General features: G+C 39.7%; 1 protein-coding gene across 2 annotated transcripts in view; it reads left to right on the forward strand.

Moving 5' to 3' along the window:
* The first annotated feature begins 6,657 nt into the window (after positions 1–6,657).
* The window catches only part of kcnh1b (potassium voltage-gated channel, subfamily H (eag-related), member 1b), a 93,453-nt gene continuing 78,033 nt past the window's right edge, over positions 6,658–22,077 (forward strand). Inside the window, exons 1-6 of one of the 2 annotated variants that reach the window (XM_060940551.1) lie at positions 6,658–6,820; positions 9,675–9,701; positions 13,995–14,118; positions 14,687–14,793; positions 16,078–16,206; positions 16,847–16,965. In XM_060940551.1, coding sequence (XP_060796534.1) covers positions 6,748–6,820; positions 9,675–9,701; positions 13,995–14,118; positions 14,687–14,793; positions 16,078–16,206; positions 16,847–16,965 — 579 coding nt within the window. In that variant the 5' untranslated portion in view covers positions 6,658–6,747. The remainder of the gene's footprint in view (positions 6,821–9,674; positions 9,702–13,994; positions 14,119–14,686; positions 14,794–16,077; positions 16,207–16,846; positions 16,966–22,077) is intronic. The other variant, XM_060940552.1, reaches the window with a different exon arrangement.

Below are 22,077 nucleotides of genomic sequence, written 5' to 3' on the forward strand. Positions count from 1 at the left end.
CCCCCTGCGCAGCTTGGAGCCACAGCACTTCTGATTGGTATCCCTCCGCCACAATATTAGACACTGTAATTCACAGCATATTAAAAACAAACTGCTTTGTTTTATAATTCAGTTGTATGTTTTGAAGCAAAATATTTATGCCTTAAAGAGTGAAAGTCTTCAAGCAACAGAGTATCTGGGTCTCACTCGCGAACTATTTTCTTTGGCGGAAGGAATTGCTATGCATGTAAAACGGTGTCTGCGTCAGAGTTGTTTATAAATACATTAAATACAGATGCAAATAATTCATTAATGATGCGTTAGTATTAGGAGACAGTGCATTAGTATTGTGTGGATAAAAAAAACCCTCTGTAAATTGTATATTGTCATTAAGTTAATGATTCATCTGAATAAGAGAATTAAAGTCCTTATAGTAAGTGTGTGTGTGTGTGTGTGTGTGTGTAGGTGTTTGATGGATATATCTGTGTATATGTGTATTGATTTTTTTATTGCCTTTTCACATATATTATAAAGTAAGATTTTTTGAAGGAACATAACCAGCATATACTACAGACCTCCAGCAGATGGCGCCACAACACTAACACACAGTGTTGTAACTTTTCACACTGGACAGTGTGTTTTTGTTTGTTTGTTTTGGAGAATGTTATATATCTCATCTCATTTCATTATCTCTAGCCGCTTTATCCTGTCCTACAGGGTCGCAGGCGAGCTGGAGCCTATCCCAGCTGACTACGGGCGAAAGGCAGGGTACACCCTGGACAAGTCGCCAGGTCATCACAGGGCTGACACATAGACACAGACAACCATTCACACTCACATTCACACCTACGGTCAATTTAGAGTCACCAGTTAACCTAACCTGCATGTCTTTGGACTGTGCGGGAAACCGGAGCACCCGGAGGAAACCCACGCGGACACGGGGAGAACATGCAAACTCCACACAGAAAGGTCCTCGCCGGCCACGGGGCTCGAACCCAGGACCTTCTTGCTGTGAGGCGACAGCGCTAACCACCACACCACCGTGCCGCCATATATATATATATATATATATATATATATATATATATATATCCCATTACGGTAAGCTAAGAGAGATGAGACTGAGATGGTACGGGCACATCCTGAGAAGAGATGCAGAGCATGTGGGAAGGAGAATGTTGAGGATGGAGCTGCCAGGCAAACGAAAACGAGGAAGGCCAAAGAGGAGATACATGGATGTGGTAAGAGAGGACATGAAAGTAGCAGGTGTGGTAGAGAAGGATGCGGACAACAGGGAGCAATGGGGACAAAAGATCCGCTGTGGCGACCCCTAATCGGGAGCAGCCAAAAGAAGAAGAAGATATGTATCCCATGACGATACAACACATTGACAATATGCTTACATGAATTAGAGTTCTGGGTGGCACGGTGGTGTAGTGGTTAGCACTGTCGCCTCACAGCAAGAAGGTTCTGGGTTCGAGCCCAGCGGCCGATGAAGGCCTTTCTGTGTGGAGTTTGCATGTTCTCCCTGTGTCTGTGTGGGTTTCCTCCGGCTGCTCCGGTTTCCCCCACAGTCTTTCCCAAAAACATGCAGGTTAGGTTAACTGGTGACTCTAAATTGACCGTAGGTGAGAATGGTTGTGTGTCTCTGTCTCAGCCCTGCAATGACCTGGCGACTTGTCCAGGGTGTACCCCACCTCTCGCCCATAGTCAGCTGGGATAGGTTCCAGCTTGCCTGCGACCCTGTAGGACTGGATAAGCGGCGACAGATAATGGATGGATGAATTAGAGTTCTCTATTTTAACATAAATAACATCTTGCAATTCTAAAAGCAACATAATTCTATATTTTATATGGTTGTAGTGTGTGTTGACATAATTTAAATACAACACAGTTCATATTAAATTCAAATAAATTTGATGGAATGCTACTTTTTAATAGCAATTTGCAATATATAAACAGTGATACTTTTTTAAATATAATATTGCATTTGATTAAGGTTTTACTTTGTTGAATTTTACAGGTCTCTTTACATCACCTTTTTAAAAAATTTACATTTCCTTTTATGTTTGAATGTTTACTGTCTGTTCAATATTCTGTTTTTATTGCTATTTCCCATAAAGAGTTTCATGAATTTCTTCAAAATGCTATATAAAGTTAATTATTTATACACTTCAGAAATTATGTATACTAGTGCATCTCAAACAATTAGAATATTGTGAAAAAAGTTCAATATTTTCCATCAGTTATTCAAGAAAGTGAAAATTTAGTATATTGTAGACTCATTACATGTAAACTAAAATGTTTAGGCCATTTAATTATTTTTTAAAAATTTTGATAATTATGGCTTATAGTGCAAAACAATCTCAAAATATTAAATATTTCATTTAGAGTTTGAGTAAAACATTATAAATACAGTGTATCTCTTGGTCTAGTTCAGTACACGCAACCACAATCATGGGGAGGACTGCTGACCTGACAGTTATCCAGAAGACGATCATTGACATCCTCCACAGAAGGTCAAGTCAAGTCGAGTTTATTTGAATAGCGCTTTTAACAATAAACATTGTCGCAAAGCAGCTTTACAGAATTTGAATGACTTAAAATATGAGCTAATTTTATCCCTACTCTATCCCCAATGAGCAATAAGGTCACTGCTGAAAAGACTGGCTGGAAAAGGTGCACAAACAACAGGTATGAGCGCAGCCTTGAGAGGATTGTCAAGAAAAGTCGATTCAAGAACTTGGGAGAGCTTCACAAGGAGTGGACTGAGGCTGGTGTCAGTGCATCAAGAGCTACCACACACAGAAGTCTTCAGGAAAGAGATAATATAAACTGTCATATAAACTGTCACATTCCTAATAAGAAACCACTCCTGAATCAGAAAGAACATCAGAAGCGTCTTACCTGGGCTAAGGAGAGAAAGAACTGAACTGTTGCTCAGTGGTCCAAAGCTCTCTTTTCAGATGAAAGTAAATTTTGCATTTCATTTGGTAATCAGCGTGGCACGATGGTGTAGTGGTTAGCGCTGTCGCCTCACAGCAAGAAGGTTCGGGTTCGAGCCCCATGGCTGGCGAGGGCCTTTCTGTGTGGAGTTTGCATGTTCTCCCCGTGTCCGCGTGGGTTTCCTCCGGGTGCTCCGGTTTCCCCCACAGTCCAAAGACATGCAGGTTAGGTTAACTGGTGGCTCTAAATTGACCGTAGGTGTGAATGGTTGTCTGTGTCTATGTGTCAGCCCTGTGATGACCTGGCGACTTGTCCAGGGTGTACCCCGCCTTTCACCTGTAGTCAGCTGGGATAGGCTCCAGCTTGCCTGCGACCCTGTAGGACAGGATAAAGCGGCTAGAGATAATGAGATGGGATGAGATGAGTCCTAGAGTCTGGAGAAAGAGTAGAGAGGCACAGAATCCAAGGTGTTTGAAGTCCAGTGTGAAATTTCCACAGGTTGTGATGATTTGGGATGCCATGTCATCTGCTGGTGTTGGTCCACTGTGTTTTATCAAGTCCAAAGTCAACGCAGCCATCTACTAGGAGATTTTAGAGCACTTCATGCTTCCATCTGCTGCCAAACTTTATGGAGATGCTGATTTCTTTTTCCAGCAGGACTTAGCACCTGCCCACAGTGCCAAAACTACTATCAAATGGTTTGCTGACCATGATATTACTGTGCTTGATTGGCCAGCCAACTCACCTGACCTGAAGCCCATGGAGAATCCATGGGGTATTGTCAAGAGGAAGATGGGAAACACCCGACCCCAAAACACAGATGAGCTGAAGCCACTATCAAAGCATCCTGGGCTTCAATAACACCTCAGCAGTGCCACGGGCTGATTGCTTCCATGCAACACGGCATTGATGCAATAATTTGTGGTAAAGGAGCCCCAACCAAGTATTGAGTGTATAAATAAACATACTTTTCAGAAGCTGGACATTTCTGTATTGTAAATCCTTTTTTGATTGATCTTAGGAAATATTCTAATAATTTGAGATACTGGATTTATGATTTTCGTGAGCTATAAGACATGATAATCAAAATTTAAACAAAAAAAGGCTTGAAATATTTCACTTTATGTGTAATGAATATAGAATATATGAACGTTTACCTTTTTGAATTAAATTACAAAAAAACCCAAACTTTTTCATGATATTCTAATTATTTGAGATGCACTTATATCGTAACAAAAGTCATCATCATCATCATCATATACATGGAATAATAATTAATCATAATTAATAATTACCAAGAAATATGTTAAATAAATCAAATCTATTTCATATTTAAAATTCTTAACAGTATTCCTCTTGGCGTAAAGTTGATTGTTATTTATAGAGCTTAGAAATCATGTATAAAACAGCAACAATAAATTATTATTATTATTATTATTATTATTATAAGAAGAAGAAGAAGAAGAGGAAGCCTTTATTTGTCACATGCACACTCAAGCACAGTGAAATCCATTCTCTGTATTTAACCCATCTGAAGCAGTGAACACACCAGTGCACACATGCAAGTGAGCATTGAGCACACACACATACCCAGCGCAGTGGGCAGCCATACTACAGCGCCCGGGGAGAGAGTTGGGGGTTAAGCGCCTTGCTCAAGGGCACTTCAGCCCAAGGCCACCCCATGTTAACCTAACCGCATGTCTTTGGACTGTGGGGGAAACCGGAGCACCTGGAGGAAACCCACGCAGACATGGGGAGAACATGCAAACTCCACATAGAAAAGCCCCTGTCGGCCGCTGGGCTTGAACCCAGAACCTTCTTGCTGTGAGGTGACAGTGCGAACCACTACCGTGCAATTGTAGTGTAATTTTATAACGAAATGAGCTGTAGGTTTTACTGAGCATCTTGCAGAACCAACCACAGTTCTTCTGGACACTTTGACTGCCACATTTACTTTTTAATTTTGCAGCAAAACCCAGTAGCTTTCATTAAGGTTTTTTCAAATCCAATCCGATAACATCCTAAAGGACATATCTCACCCCAGTCACTCTCTGTTTGAGCTATTACCATCAGGCAGATGGTATAGGGCCATCAAAGCTAGAACAAATAGACTCAAGAACAGCTTCTACCCAACTGCCATATGAGTTCTAATTCCAAACATCAGGTTGGGTTCACTAACCTGCCCTTAGTGTCCATGTCTTTTTATACTGTGCAGTAAGGGACCTGTGCAATAAGGGATTTGTGCACTGTTTCCGGTTGAATGTAGTTGTGTGTGTGTGTGTGTGTGTTTGACTGTTTTTATAATTTTTACAGTGTTTTTAAGTTTTAGGTGTTTTTTTTATATTAGTTTGTGAGTTTATTAGTTCGTTAGTTTACTGTTGTCTCTGAGTTTGACTGTCTCATCTCATCTCATTATCTCTAGCTGCTTTATCCTGTTCTACAGGGTCGCAGGCAAGCTGGAGCCTATCCCAGCTGACTATGGGCGAAAGGCGGGGTACACCCTGGACAAGTCGCCAGGTCATCACAGGGCTGGCACATAGACACAGACAACCATTCACACTCACATTCACACCTACGGTCAATTTAGAGTCACCAGTTAACCTAACCTGCATGTCTTTGGACTGTGGGGGAAACCGGAGCACCCGGAGGAAACCCACGCGGACACGGGGAGAACATGCAAACTCCACACAGAAAGGCCCTCGCCGGCCCCGGGGCTCAAACCCAGGACCTTCTTGCTGTGAGGCGACAGCGCTAACCACTACACCACCGTGCCACCCCGAGTTTGACTGTTTTTTTAATAATTTTTACATAGTTTAAGTTTGAGCTTAATTTAAATCCTTTTATTAGTTTGTTTTACACTGATGAGGATTGCAGTCCAGTTTCGTTGTACATGTTACAATGACAATAAAGATATTCTAATTCTAATTCTATTTTTTTTTGTCTGAAAAGTGGTCTCTGACTTACAGTAACATGCTGGTTTCTTTACTGATATACAAACGTTTTTCTGTAACATTTCATTTTGAAATGGAAAACTATTGTTTGGCTCAATAATGTAGAAGATATAAAATAAAGAATTCTTTGATCATCTCCGGTGTAGTGGTTAGCACTGTCACCTCACAGCAAGAAGGTCCTGGGTTCAAGCCCAGTGGCTGACGAGGGCCTTTCTGTGCGGAGTTTGCATGTTCTCCCCGTGTCCGCGTGGGTTTCCTCCGGGTGCTCCGGTTTCCCCCACAGTCCAAAGACATGCAGGTTAGGTTAACTGGTGGCTCTAAATTGACCGTAGGTGTGAATGTGAGTGTGAATGGTTGTCTGTGTCTATGTGTCAGCCCTGTGATGACCTGGCGACTTGTCCAGGGTGTACCCCGTCTCTCGCCCGTAGTCAGCTGGGATAGGCTCCAGCTTGCCTGCGACCCTGTAGGACAGGATAAGCGGCTAGAGATAATGGATGGATGGATGATCATCTCCCAGTCGAGTTTGTCCATTAAATCATGCAATTCCTCCGACTGACAGAAGGTGGCGTCTCTGGTTGAGCCGTTCAGCTCCATTACCACGGCTGATGTGGGCGGTGCGACCCGGGGCAGTGAATCTAGTCCGGACCCCCTCTCTCTCTCTCTCTCTCTCTCTCTCTCTCTCTCTTTCTCTCTCTCTCTCTCACACACACGGTGTTGCCCAGGGACAGCAGAGTGCATCACAATCACAGTGCCTCATCTCTCTGTCCCTACAGCATCTGAAATCATGTAGACTCCAAAGCAGGACTCACTGGTTAGAATCGTTTGTCAGTGCCAGTGTCCCAGTAAGGAGGAGGAGGAGGAGGAGGAGAGCATGGCTGGGGGTCGCCGAGGACTCGTGGCCCCCCAGAATACTTTTCTAGAGAATATCGTCCGGAGGTCCAACGGTAAGACAGCAAGCTCATTTTACACCACATCCAGCATTCTTCTTCTTCCTCTCCTTTCTCTAAGAGTTCATTTCATCACCTTCAAAACTGAATACTGAAGTGATGGACAGTCAGGGGTTCAGGTTCATTCATCAGCCTGTTCTGTTTTTCCTGGAGCCTCAGCTGGAATAAAATAAGATTTTAACAAATGGTGTGTTTTCAGGCTGGACTGCAGAATTCCCAGTGCTGAAAATATTTCAACAATTCCAACCTGAAGTCATTCATTCATTCATTCATTCATTCAGCCTTGCTGGTGCAGGTGTTATTTCAGCATGGGCTTTTTTGTGCACTGCATGACTGTATTTTTCTATTTGTTTGTGTTCAGCATCTAACTTAGTTCCAGTATATTTTATGTTCATGGTGAACAACACGACCATACAAATCAATACTAAACATCAGGAGGGTCACTAGGAGGGTTGTGTTCCTTATGACTTAATGCACAATCAATTTTCCTTTTCCTGGATATTTTTCCCTCTGGAGCACTTTGGAATCATTCACACTTCAATCCCATTTACACATCTCAAAACATCTCACACAGCATAAATTATTCTGTAGTGATTGATAGCAGTCTAGTTCTTGGAAGAGTCATTTGTCCTGTGTGTATTTTTTTTCCCTGCTCACTCTCCATAAGTTGAACTCTTCTTCTTCTTTTATGAGGAGGATTAATGAGACACCTTTTGACTGTAATGTAGGCCTCATCTTCTAAACTAGCTGCACTTGAATAATCATCGCTATCCTGGGTATCACACGTAGTGTGATTTCAGCTCCATCCCAAATCACACTATGTCGTTGATCAAATTAGTAGTGTTACTGTAAATGTCCATCCATCCATCCATCCATCCATCCATCCATCCATCCATCCATTATCTGTAGCCGCTTATCCTGTCCTACAGGGTCGCAGGCAAGCTGAAGCCTATCCCAGGTGACTATGGGCGAAAGGCGGGGTACACCCTGGACAAGTCGCCAGGTCATCGCAGGGCTGACACATAGACACAGACAACCATTCACACTCACATGGACACAGGGAGAACATGCAAACCCACGTGGACACGGAGAGAACATGCAAACCCCACACAGAAAGATCCTTGTCGGCCACTGGGCTCGAACCCAGAACCTTCTTGCTGTGAGGCGACAGTGCTAACCACTACACCACCATGCTGCCTACTGTAAATGTCCATCCATCCATCCATCCATCCATCCATCCATCCATTATCTGTAGCCGCTTATCCTGTCCTACAGGGTTGCGGGCAAGCTGGAGCCTATCCCAGCTGACTATGGGCGAGAGGCGGGGTACACCCTGGACAAGTCACCAGGTCATCACAGGGCTGACAGAGAGACAAACAACCATTCACACTCACATTCACACCTACAGTCAATTTAGAGTCACCAGTTAACCTAACCTGCATGTCTTTGGACTGTGGGGGAAACCGGGGCACCCGGAGGAAACCCACGCGGACACGGGGAGAACATGCAAACTCCACACAGAAAGGCCCTCGCTGGCCGCTGGGCTCAAACCCAGAACATTCTTGCCATGAGGCACCACTACACCACCATGCCACTTACTGTAAATGTCATTCTTTTAAAAAAACAAAAAAACAAACATGCTATTTAGTATCAGTATTGATGGTACGAAAACATATGTATGGTTTAGGATGTAGCAAAACCTTAAAAGCAAACCTTGATATTTTTATATTCCTGTTTTCTTTGTTGTCATTTCTGTACTTCATTTTACTTTTACATTTTTGCACCTTTATGGTGATATTGTTTGTCTTATATACAGTACTGTACAAAAGTCTCAGGCACCCTATTTTTTTTTTTCAAACAAACTTGGTTATAGATTTCTATTTTATGATTTCTACATTATCGAGTCAGAACATTTGTTTTCCAGCACAAAATTAAATGTTACAGAATAAAAGTTGGTATCTGAGCAGCGTATTACATAAGAGAGCACTTTTCAGATGAAAAAAGAAAACATAATGAAGGCTGCTGGGTTTTGGTGCAAAATGAAGAAGCGAGTGTGACAAAGTGTCCAGAAGAACTGTAGCTGGTTCTGTAAGATGCTCAGTAAAACCTACAGCTCATTTCCGCTTAAAACTGCACTCACTGTACCAGAGATGACTATTTTTTTTAAAGCAAAGGGTCGTCTCACACCAAATATTGACTTTGTTTTGTTTATTATGACTTACTGTTGTTTATAGTATTTTTTTAATGTTGAAACATTTCATTTCATTATTTCGAAGCCATTTTTGGTTGACAGCATTGTAATATATATATATATATATATATATATATATATATATATATATATATATATATATATATATATATATATATTATGCTTTAATTGTAAATATACTTGTAGTCAGTGATGGACAGAAGGTGACACTACCTATTTGCAGTAATTTTCATCTCAACCAGAATATAATTTGTTTTAAGCATAAATAAATATTAGTTCAAATGGGTTTTCACTTCACTACAAGAAATATTTTTTCATTATTTATGTAATATTTCAGTTAGTTTAGATCACATTCTTGTTGTATCTGCTTGCAATGCAATAACCAAAGTTTTATTGCAGCTCATGAATGCTTTTTCATTGTAATGATTTTATTGCTTGCTTTAGTTCACACAACATCCTCAGTGCTGAATTACCACCTACAACATGTACATGTGAATTAAATTCAACACAACTGAATTGAACCCTGTAGGTGTTAACCTCAGCACTGAGGATTTAGCGATGTACTGTATACAATCCTGCTTCAACTGTGCTGCCTTTCCTTAATTGCTTTAACACATTTTTTTCTTTTCAATGTTTCAGTTTGGACATTATCCCATAGACAGACAGGTATAACCAAAATCATGTAGACGTTTTTTTCCCTTGTTCTTCCATCCAGCTTATCCGCTTCTGTTGTGACTTTTCTGCTCATTTAGAAACATTTTTTGTGCAAATATTGCTATCATGTAGGTTTAGATAGTGCTATTAGAAGTCACTTTTCTAACCACTTTCTACCTTGTTTATACATTTTCCTGTCTGTGTTTAATCCCTGAAGTAGAAGTGAGCACTAACCATGTAGCCCGCTGTATTGTCACAACTTTCCCAGAGTTACTAATCTGTAACATTCCAGTAACCTCCTGTTTTTGTGTCTTGCCATGTGGAGACGGATTAGATTTACTCAAATGAATCCCTGGTGTTGGATGAACTCTTCCACTGTTCATTTGTATCCAGATGAATTTATATAAACACTGCAGGTGTTAATTTAACACTGGGGATTGTGCTGTGCTGAAGACTGAAGAAAATTACCCAAATTTGTACAGCCAGCCATGCTTTCAGCGGGATTTTGGACTCTCTCTGTCCCTCTCTCTGGAGGATTGTTTGTAGAATCATCCAAGTGAAAGATTCCGAAATATAAAGATTAACTTAATTTTATTCCATTATGTTAACAGGCTAGTAAAAACTTGCAGTAATTTTATGACATTTTCATTCACTCGCCACCTGCAGGCTCGACCACTAATACTTTATTTGAAGGGTACCAACATGCAGGCTTCATAACACATTCATAAGCATGGTATCATTCTTTTATCAAGAATGTTGGAGGATTTTTGTAAGGCTTATATCCAGTCTCAGGAGGTGGCATTGATTTTTTTTTTTTTTGTAGCTTAGGCTTTCCATGAAAGTGAGAAGAACTCTGGGTAGCTTGTTTAATAATGTTATAGTTTCTGTTTTTGGCCCTAATTTTGCAAGTTTTTAGTTTATCTTTGCAAGTGGTACATTCATTAAGCCTGAAGATGTCTTGAATGAAGTATCGATGTCATTTTGCATTTGGAAAGTGTATTTACTCCATCGACTCCACTGGTGGTCCGTTTCCATTAAATAGAAACAAAACAAAACCCAAAACCATATATCATTGTAATGAATGATTTTAATCTCCTCAACTCCAAACTCCACACAGAAAGGCCCTCGTTGGCCACTGTGAACCCAGAACCTTCTTGCTGTGAGGTGACAGTATTTATAACACTGCTACGAAGCGTTAATGTGTAATTTTGACAGCTTCACTTATTTAAGAAGCTCATGTTGGTTAAACGAACATCCATCCATCCATTATCCGTAACCGCTTATCCTGTGCAGGGTCACAGGCAAGCTGGAGCCTATCCCAGCTGACTATGGATGAGAGGCAGGGTACACCCTGGACAAGTCGCCAGATCATCACAGGGCTGACACATAGAGACAAACAACCATTTACACTCACATTCACACCTATGGTCAATTTAGAGCCACCAATTAGCCTAACCTGCATGTCTTTAGACTGTGGGGGAAACCAGAGCACCTGGAGAAAACCCACGCAGACAGGGGGAGAACATGCAAACTCCACACAGAAAAGCCCTCGCCGGCCAATGGGCTTGAACCCAGAACCTTCTTGCTGTGAGGTGACAGTGCTAACCACTACACCACCGTGCTGCCCACTAAATGAATAGCAATTATCAAATGATTACATCACTGAATATGTCTGAAAGCTTTAATAATATATGTTTTTGTAAATACATCAGAAGAACCTAAAAATGTACAGTAAGTTTATTTTTAAGTTTATTTATAATGAAAATTCATATTGAAAATTGTGTCATAGGAAAAAAAAATCACACTATATAAAATATCACCTCACAAATTTCAACATAAGCCTTTCATAATTCATTTAACATTGTGAGAAAAATGTTTATAAATGTGTTATGATGGCCCACTGTACACTACCAGTGAGATTTTGGACATGCCTGTTTATAGAAAGGTTTTATTCATTTTTACTCTTTTTAAAAACTATTTTAGAATAGTAATGAAAACATGAACACTATGAAATAATACATATGTAATTATGCAGTGACTAAAGAACAATGTGAAACAAATCCAAACTGTTTTATATGTTAAATAATTAACAGTATTTCAGATGAAGCATTGCACAATCTGGGAATCTTCTCAACCACCTTCATGAGGAAGCGTCACCTAGGAGGCCTTTGTTAAAGTTTTCAAATAGACACAAAAACTAATATCTACTTTTAATAAAATAATAAAAACTACTTTTCTGAGGGAAAAACAATTCAATTTTAAACAACAAATACTTGTTAAACGAAAAAATACATATATAAAACATTTTGATTCAGAAATTAAATGATACATTAGCATTAAATTTAGTATTTACATTGAAGTCTTTATCAAAATGCCTTTAAGACAAAAATGTAAAAAAAAAAAATTGTTGGTCTAACGTAAAAAAAGTTAGTAACCAGGCTGGCTTAAAATTCCGAGTTCATTGAAACTCATATAGTAAATTCAATTGATTACTTCCTTGTACTAACTTATTATATGTTTCCATGAACTCAAAATTTTAAGGCAGCCCAGTCTTCTTCTTCTTGTATATCAGCTATGTGCAATCCAATAACCCTAACCCATAACTACATCATCACTTGTTTACCGCAACACATTATGGGCGATACCCGGGGTCAGCTCCGCTGTATTGTTTACTTTCGCCTTTGTTAAACACTGCATTGTTCTGTCTAACCAGTTTTAACCATGCCGCCTAAAGTGAATTGCTGTGTGCCTTACTGTGTCTCCACAACAAAGAGAACACCTAATTTGAGCTTTTATCAGCTGCCAGTTAAGAAGAAGAGAAGAAAGAAATGGATAAGTTTAATCTGCAACGAAAACCTTCGAACTGAATCGAAATGGACAAGTGTTTGTAGCTTACATTTCTGTGGTGGAAAAAAGATGTACTTAAACTGTGACCCAGCAATATTTCCATGGTCTGTGGAATGGCCTTCAGTTATAGATGATTATAACAATCGACACTGTTCATCATCTGAAACTAGCAATATTCCAAAGCCTGTAAAACACAGAAGCATTCTTTGGGCTTTGCTTCTCAACGTGCCGAAGCACTCGGCAGCCGAACGAACCTGTCGGACCAGTAAAACTCCCAAACCACGGAGGGTTCTCTTTCGGATATGCATAATGTTCAGTGTACTTCACTAGTGGCATTTACTGAAGAAAATGCATTTCTACTGAACATGACACGGCAGATCAGTGGGTTTCCAAAAAAAATATTTTTTTTTATGTTTTCTGATATCAAGTTTTATTTAACTAATCACTCATTTGTAAATGTTTTGATGCTGTTCATCTGGGCCCGGGATCATGAAGGAATCTTAGACTTAAGTCAACAGTTGATTTTTCATAATAGTTTCCCTTACTGCATCTGTAACTTTCATTGTGCTGGATCAAGATTAAGTACAAGGTTAAGATTGCTTCTTAGAAAATGGTAAGGAATAACTGAAGATTAAAAGAAACAAATTTAGACTTAAGTCTAAGATTGCTTCGTGATCCAATATACATCCTCAGAAATAAGACATTCTGAGATTTGACGTTGTTGTACAGTGTGGTAGACTCAGTCTAGACTCTTACCTTCTCACGAAGCTTGATTTGGATTCCGATTTTCCTGCTGTAAACCCTTGACATGTTCTCCACCTCTTTAGATCACCAATTTCATTGTCTTCCATGATAGAGCATGGCAAAATCGGTCCTCTCACATCGCTCTCATGACATCCGTCATATCGCTTAACTACTGACCCCAGCTATTCCCCACAATGCACTGCGGTAAACAAGTGATGATGTAGTAATTCTTGGGGGCTATTAGGCAAGGCCATAGTTGACCATTTACTGCAGATTTGTTAGCTAGCTCAGGAGAGCTACCCAGGTTGGACGTCAAAGTGGTTCCCACCCATTCACACCTATGGGCAATTTAGTCTTTTTTTATTTTTTACAGTGTGCATTAAATATGTAAATATATAAATATACACCTAGTTTGTCCAGACCTTGACTGGTAGTGTAAGTGCCCAATCAAATACACTGTTAGCATTAGTCATTGCATGACTGAGAGGTTTGTTTTCTTTTTAAATGAACAACTAGCCAGAGGATGAAGACATACGCTGGATTATCATTGAGCGTTCTGTGAGGTCAATCAGAATTCCCTACTCTAAAGTGTTTCACGTCTTAGAGTAGGCTTAACCTGTCTCTAAACACCCAGCTTAATGTGCCTTGCAAGCTCTGATTTGAACATAAACCTTTCAATCTTTTACATTGCTAATTTTTTATGTTTCATGCCAGACACAAATTTTGTTTTGGGGAACGCCCAGATTGTGGATTGGCCCATTGTCTACAGTAACGATGGATTCTGCAAGCTCTCAGGCTACCATCGAGCTGAAGTCATGCAGAAGAGCAGCACTTGCAGGTTCAGAAATTTTTGTCCTTTTTTTTAGTCCAGTTTGAAGACATACACCAAGAGTTATACCATCTTACACCATATACAGTCTTATACCATTGTGCTGTTGCATTCTCAAATCTGATTGGTCAGAAGGTGTTGATTAATTTTCTATAACAGTAGTGCTAATGGTGGTACCTTATGTAGTTAATGCACTCATTTCTAATATGCTAGCACTATTTCACAAGAACTTTTATGGCAGATGCGCCACATAATCTAATCTTAATAATAAACTGATCTGCATCATTTTCCTCTAAACAGATAAAAAGCATGAGATGTTGTTTATTAATAAATAAAGAAAAAGTAATAGTTGGTAAATTTGAGAGAAATTGTGGTATAAGAGGAATAAAACACTTCAGGTTGTCTTGTTATTGGAAAATAATCAACACCATCCCATTGTTAATTATTTTCCTACAACAGCATGCCCTGTGGCTGACATTTTATAGCTAAGACATTCCTGTTGCATCCCAGAAGAACTACATGCTATGATGCTGCAAACAAATGTGTGTGGTTGATTACCATTTTGTTTTTCTCTCAGCTTCATGTATGGGGAGCTCACTGACAAGGAGACGTGTGAGAAAGTGTGCCAGACCTTTGAGAGCTATGAAATGAACTCCTTTGAAATTCTCATGTACAAGAAGAACCGTAAGTAGACAACTGTTAAGTATGCAGAGGTGGACAGTAACAAAGTACATTTACTTGAGTACTGTACTTAAGCACACTTTTTGAGTATCTGTACTTTACTTGAGTATTTTTTTTTGGAAATTTATGACTTTAACTTCACTACATTTGAAAGACAAATATAGTACTTTTTACTCCACTACATTTCTGTCAAGGTCCTCGTTACTATGAAGCAGCTTTGAAAGTGGATATTTTTTTCTTTTCTAAAACGTGATGGTTTTTTCGCAGGTGACACTGAGACAGCTGGTCAGTAATCACTAGGGTTACGTCACATCCATAGACTGTATAAAATCAAGTCCAATGATTCCTCAGCAGCATTATTTGAATACGATCAGTTGATGGCAGAATGGAAGGTGGTGGTTCTTCTAGGGAATGCATGCACTCATGGCTATAGCTAGAACCCATGTTTCAGTTTTCTGAAAGGATTAAAGATACATTTAGTTTTAAATGTTTGCTTTGTTTGCTGAACACGAACCACATCACGGCCTACAAAAACTCACCATCCAATCTGCAGAAGCATGTTGAGGTATATAAACGTTTTATTCCAAGAGAAAGCTTGTAACGAAGTTGTCTGTGCTTTTAGAGCTAGCGATAACGTTGCAATCGCTATGCAGTCTGGTTAGTCAAATGACTTTCTATGGATTTTCCCACCAAGTTGCCATCGCCTTGTCCACAGCTAACGTTTACACATAGCTAGTTAACTTAGACACTGTTAGTTAGCATGTAAAAACGGAGTTACGCTAACATGAATAACATTAACATCTGAAGTCCTTTCAGAAGTATGTTTTAGCATAATCTTGCCAAATAAACAGAACGTAGAAAGCTTTCTTTTCTAGTAGCGTTAGCTACCCAATATGATTTTGAGTTTGAAAAGAGTTTGCTAGCATGTCAGGTGGAGTTTCACTGACTAGCTAGCTTAACGTTTCATTTTGTGAATTCACAGTTCTGTCTTTAGTAACAACATTAGGTTTTGTAAGCACTGTGGCAATAATACAACAATGCGTTGACAGAAAATGTACTTTTAATACTTAAGTATTTTTAAAAGCAAGTACTTCAGCACTTTAACTGAAGTAAAAATTTGACTGGACAACTTTCACTTGTATCGGAGTAACATTTGACCAATGGGATCTGTACTTTGACTTAAATAACGAAGTTGGGTACTTTGTCCACCTCTGTAAGTAAGTATGACATACCCGTCGAAACAATGTGATGGAGCTCATCATATTTCACTGTCCTGTCCTTCAACAGGTATGCCTGTGTGGTTCTTCGTGAAAATCGCCCCCATCCGCAATGAACAGGACAAAGTTGTGCTTTTCCTGTGCACGTTTAATGACATCACAGCGTTTAAGCAGCCAATCGAAGATGATTCATCTAAAGGTTTGTGAAACCACATATAATGTCTAATGGCAGGAGGGTGTTATGTGTAAAGGTGTTGCTTTTAAGGGGAGAGAAAGGAAGTAATTGGTGCATGTTTTTTTAACGTGTTTATCGTGTTGTATCAGATTAATTAATGTTATTGGCACAGACCAAACAGAATACAACAAAAATGCTAAATTGTAGGATATTCAAAAACATATGACTGTAAATATAGCTTGGAGACGTTGAAATCCCATAAAAAAGTGAATCAGCTTTTTGTCCAGTTGTCTGAATGTCCACGACAAAACAAACATGATATGCCACTTGGCTCATGTAAATGTTTGCACAGGTCATACATTATTATGGCCATCATTAATATTTAGCGCAGAGGTTCACAACCCTGGTCCTGGAGAACCCCTTGTCCTGTTCATATTAGTGTTTTCTCTGCTCTAACACACTCATGCCACCTCAGGAAGGACTGCTAATTAGCTGATTAGTTGAATCAGGTGTTTTGGGAGCTGGGAAAACACTAAAACGTGCAGGACAGGGTGGACACAAGGAGCAGAGTTTGAGAGCCTGTAATTTAGAGCATATGTTTGAGTTTAATTAAACCTCCACAGAGGATGAAATTCTCACGTTTGTGTTTACTTATTTCCCTAAGGGTGGGCTAAGTTTGCCCGTCTCACTCGTGCTTTGACGAGCAGCCGTGGCGTCCTTCAGCAGCTGGCTCCTACTGTTCATAAGGGAGAGAACGTCCACAAGCACTCTCGTCTGGCTGAGGTAGAGAGTGAGCGAGCGAGTGTGTGCGTGCGTGCGTGTGTGCATATGTGTGTTCAATTCTCATCAAAGGCCGTTTCAACCCTTATTTCTTCCTCAAGCACTCCTGGCCAAAGGAAGTAGAATGTCTGTGCCAACCTTCGCAGCTCCTCTGCTTCCTAGAGATAAATCTCTTCTACTTTTGAGGCAGCTGCTCAAATAAAACTCTGTCTGAATAGTTCAGCTCAGTCCATTCATTTTTTTTTTGTTTTGCTTACAAAAACTTTGTATTTCAAATTTTAAATCACATTTAAAACAGCTGTGCCATATTACCGAGGTGTTAAGTGCATCCTGTTTATAAAAAACAGCAAAATGACTAGTTTAATAAGATGTTATTACTTCCTGTGTTTGTGATCTGTCATGCTGATGTACCATAAAGCAGGGTTTCTAAACCATTTTACATCTCGGACTGCTTTAAGTTAAATAAGATGGACCCCTTCAGTACAAACTTACTTTACAAACAAACTATTAAAAATAGGCACATTATTTAAACATGTACAATAATATTTTGCTCATTTTTGATTGAACGTGAACTTCCCATGCTGATTAGATTTTATAACTTCTACAATGGTGGGTTGTGATTTCCACCACTGTAACAAAATACAAAAATCGTGGACCTCTTGGTTATGCTTTGCACAATCCAATTTAAGAGCCATGTTGATAAAACACCCTTCTTATTCAGCCACAAACCGTTACAACCAAAAACACTAAGAATGAAAAATACAATTTATAATCTTTCCAAATATTGAGATTGAAAACATGGACAATTTGGAAACCATTTGAGATTCAGTGGCTGTTCTGTCTAATTAAAAGATTATATGCTTAATCCTTATCCCTATCCAAAGGTCGTAGCTCTTCAGATAATACCTAGGATAACACGCCTTTGCATTTGTCTAAGTTATTGTATTATTCTTTGCAGGACCGCTTTGTTTTCTGAAAGTCTTACTGTTTGTTGTTTGTCCACTTACTATTTATTCTGTATTAGAATTTGAAATGGTAATTTTTAGTTAAAGCCGAGAGTATTTGTACATCCCAGCATTAGCCTGCAGTCTTTTGGGTTATAAATTATTTGAGATTTATAAGTACTTTGGATCAATGTGCCTTCAGCTGCAAGTAGCTGTGCCAAATAAGACTTATAATGAGACATTACTGTCTGGGTATCATAAATCCCTTACTGTGGGACGAGTATTGTGACATTGCACATTTTTGGTCATGATCCAAACTTGCTCATGAATATCTTTACTCTTATTTGATACACTTTGTACAAGGATTATTTAGACTTACAAGTGGACAAGTTGCAAGCTCAGGCACCCAGGACTAGCAGATGATGTGCCCTTTTACTTTTTTTAAAAATTTATTTGTAGTTGGTCATTCTTCTTCTTCTTCTTCTTCGACAAGTAAGTTTAGTAAGTGTTTGAAATAACATTTACGAGCCTCTTTTCTCCCATTCATCCACCAGAGACAGAAAAAAACACACTGCTGACTTTCACAAAGCAATTACGTACTTCATATTTACTGTAGTGCTTGAAAGTTTGTGAACCCTTTAGAATTTTCTATTTTTCTGCATAAATATGACCTAAAACATCATCAGATTTTCACACAAGTCCTACAAGTAGATAAAGAGAATCCAGTTAAACAAATGAGACAAAAATATTATACTTGGTCATTTATTTATTAAGGAAAATGATCCAATATTACATATCTGTGAGTGGCAAAAGTATGTGAACCTCTAGGATTAGCAGTTAATTTGAATGTGAAATTACAGTCAGGTGTTTTCAATCAATGGGATGACAATCAGGTGTGAGTGGGCACCCTGTTTTATTTAAAGAACAGGGATCTATCAAAGTCTGATCTTCACAACACATGTTTGTGGAAGTGTATCATGGCACGAACAAAGGAGATTTCTGAGGACCTCAGAAAAAGCATTGTTGATGCTCATCAGGCTGGAAAAGGTTACAAAACCATCTCTAAAGAGTTTGGACTCCACCAATCCACAGTCAGACAGATTGTGTACAAATGGAGGAAATTCAAGACCATTATTACCTTCCCCAGGAGTGGTCGACTAACAAAGATCACTCCAAGAGCAAGGCGTGTAATAGTTGGCAAGGTCACAAAGGACCCCAGGGTAACTTCTAAGCAACTGAAGGCCTCTCTCACATTGGCTAATGTTAATGTTCATGAGTCCACCATCAGGAGAACACTGAACAACAATGGTGTGCATGGCAGGGTTGCAAGGAGAAAGCCACTGCTCTCCAAAAAGAACATTGCTGCTCGTCTGCAGTTTGCTAAAAGATCACGTGGACAAGCCAGAAGACTATTGGAAAAATGTTTTGTGGACAGATGAGACCAAAATAGAACTTTTTGGTTTAAATGAGGAGTGTTATGTTTGGAGAAAGGAAAATACTGCATTCTAGCACAAGAACCTTATCCCATCTGTGAAACATGGTGGTGGTAGTATCATGGTTTGGGCCTGTTTTGCTGCATCTGGGCCAGGACAGCTTGCCATCATTGATGGAACAATGAATTTTGAATTATACCAGTGAAATCTAAAGGAAAATGTCAGGACATCTGTCCATGAACCGACTCTCAAGAGAAGGTGGGTCATGCAGCAAGACAACGACCCTAAGCACACAAGTCGTTCTACCAAAGAATGGTTAAAGAAGAATAAAGTTAATGTTTTGGAATGGCCAAGTCAAAGCTCTGACCTTAAAGCTCATAGGCAATGGTTTTAATTTTATGCACATTTGAAACTTTATATGTTTAAAAAACCTCTGTAATTTTCTTCTGGTCCCAAGAAGTATTGTTAATAAGTAATAATTAAAATAAGTTAGCGCTGATTGTGGCAAATTTCTGTTTGGGTATTTTCGTGACCACTTGGCACGTGACGTCATTTAAGCCAAACAAACCGCTTGAGTTGAGTCCACTTATGTTTACTTACATTGCCGTTTGGCTTGAGTGCAGACATGCGTTCGGGAATTTCCAAAGAAAAACCATGCCTTATTGTTGTGCAGTGAACTGTAACAACGGGACCAGTTCAGGAAGAAGTTTTTACCTTTTTCCGAGAGAGGAGAAGAGGCAGAGAGAGTGGGTTGGCTTTTTCCGAAAAAGGAGAAGAGGTGGAGCGAGTGGGTTGACTTTTTCCAAAAAAGGAGACAAGCCAGAGCGAGTGGGTTGGCTTTTTCTGAAAGAGGAGAAGAAGCGGAGTGAGAGGGTTGGCTTTTTCCGAAAAAGGAGAAGCGGCGGAGCAAGAGGGTTGTCTTTTTCCGGAAGAGGAGACGAGGCAGACAGAGTGGATTGTGCGCATGAAACCAGAGGGTTGTTTTTTTTCCGGAAGAGGAGACGAGGCAGCGAGAGTGGATTGTGCGCGTGAAGCCAGAGGGCTGTTTTTTTCCGGAAGAGGAGACGTGGCGGCGAGAGTGGATTGTGCGCGTGATGCCAGAGGGTTGGTTTTTTTTTCCGGAAGAGGAGACGAGGCGGAGAGAGTGGATTGTGCACGTGAAATAAAATCAAGCAGTCAAAGAAGAAACGGACCAGCAACGCTCAAGCAAAAAGGAGAAGATTGGAGGTAAACATTTTTACTTTTGCTTACAATTGACAAGTCAAGAATTCTGAGGGATCCTGTACAATCATTGTGGAAATGAGACAAAGGGATATATCCTCGCTTACAGTCGGCTATAAATAGTATAATGCCATGGATGGCAGGCTAATATGGCCTACCGGCGCACTGTCAGGTAATCATTACCTATATCCACTAGGGAGGACGGTTTAATTATTCTTCAAAAGGACTCTTATTTAGTATTACAACAAAAGTAGGAATTTATCATAACTACCAGGATAAATCGTTTGGGTGCGAGTCTTGTTGAGGTCCGGGGTTAGCGCGATCAGAGTTGTCCGAGTCGCTGTCCGATTCCGAGGCCGCACGGTCAAACCAGTGAGCCGTATTCACTGATTGCTTCGCAACGGCCATAGGTTCATACATGTATGGTTTCACCTCTCGATATTTAATTTGGAGAGTTCCTACTTCAAATTCGCTATCGCTTTCAGACATTTTACACAACCTCTCACAACCAAAGTCCGTACACATGTGCTCGGTTCGCAAGTAAACACAGAGCTGCTCCCAGTCTGTTTGGCTTAAATGACGTCACAACAACGGTCCCCTGGAGGTGAAAGTGCGCGTAGTGTAAGTAAGATGTAAACAACCCTTCAGAAATTGGGCAAACCAGTATATTTTAACCGTTTTATTCAATATTAGGGTGCAAATTAGACACTAGGAAAATTGAATTCGCTTTTTGGGTCGTTCTTCTCGACAGTAAAGTTGATATTCTACGTTTCACCTCTGACCCTTGCCTATGGCCTTTAATCCAGTCTAAATGTTGTGGAAGGACCTGAAGCGGGCAGTTCATGTGAGGAAACCCACCAACATCCCAGAGTTGAAGCTGTTCTGTATGGAGGAATGGGCTAAAATTCCTCCAAGCCGGTGTGCAGGACTGATCAACAGTTACCGGAAACGTTTAGTTGCAGTTATTGCTGCACAAAGGGGTCACACCAGATACTGAAAGCAAAGGTTCACATACTTTTGCCACTCACAGATATGTAATATTGTGTCATTTTCCTCAATAAATAAATGACCAAGTATAATATTTTTGTCTCATTTGTTTAACTGGGTTCTCTTTATCTACTTTTAGGACTTGTGTGAAAATCTGATGATGTTTTAGGTCATATTTATGCAGAAATATAGAAAATTCTAAAGGGTTCACAAACTTTCAAGCACCACTGTATGTTAAAACATCACATAATGTTCAAGTTGCTTCATGTTTTATGGTGGCAAAATATTTACAAATTAGAAACGCACATATAGACATAGTGAAAAACCTGAGCAAAATACAGAACAGTGCCATACAAAACTGTCATGCAATATAGACAAAGACAGAGACTATCAAGAGAGGATGAGCACTATGGCTCCATAAAGGTGTCTATGAATTGTTCCAATGCCGTCTAATCTATAATGTACACCATATACAGTAAGTGAATGGTATAAAATAAATATGGCATAAAAAAACATTCAGCATTTGTTGT

Source organism: Neoarius graeffei, chromosome 15, assembly GCF_027579695.1.
Source record: "Neoarius graeffei isolate fNeoGra1 chromosome 15, fNeoGra1.pri, whole genome shotgun sequence".
In the NCBI taxonomy this organism is placed as follows: Eukaryota; Metazoa; Chordata; class Actinopteri; order Siluriformes; family Ariidae; genus Neoarius; species Neoarius graeffei.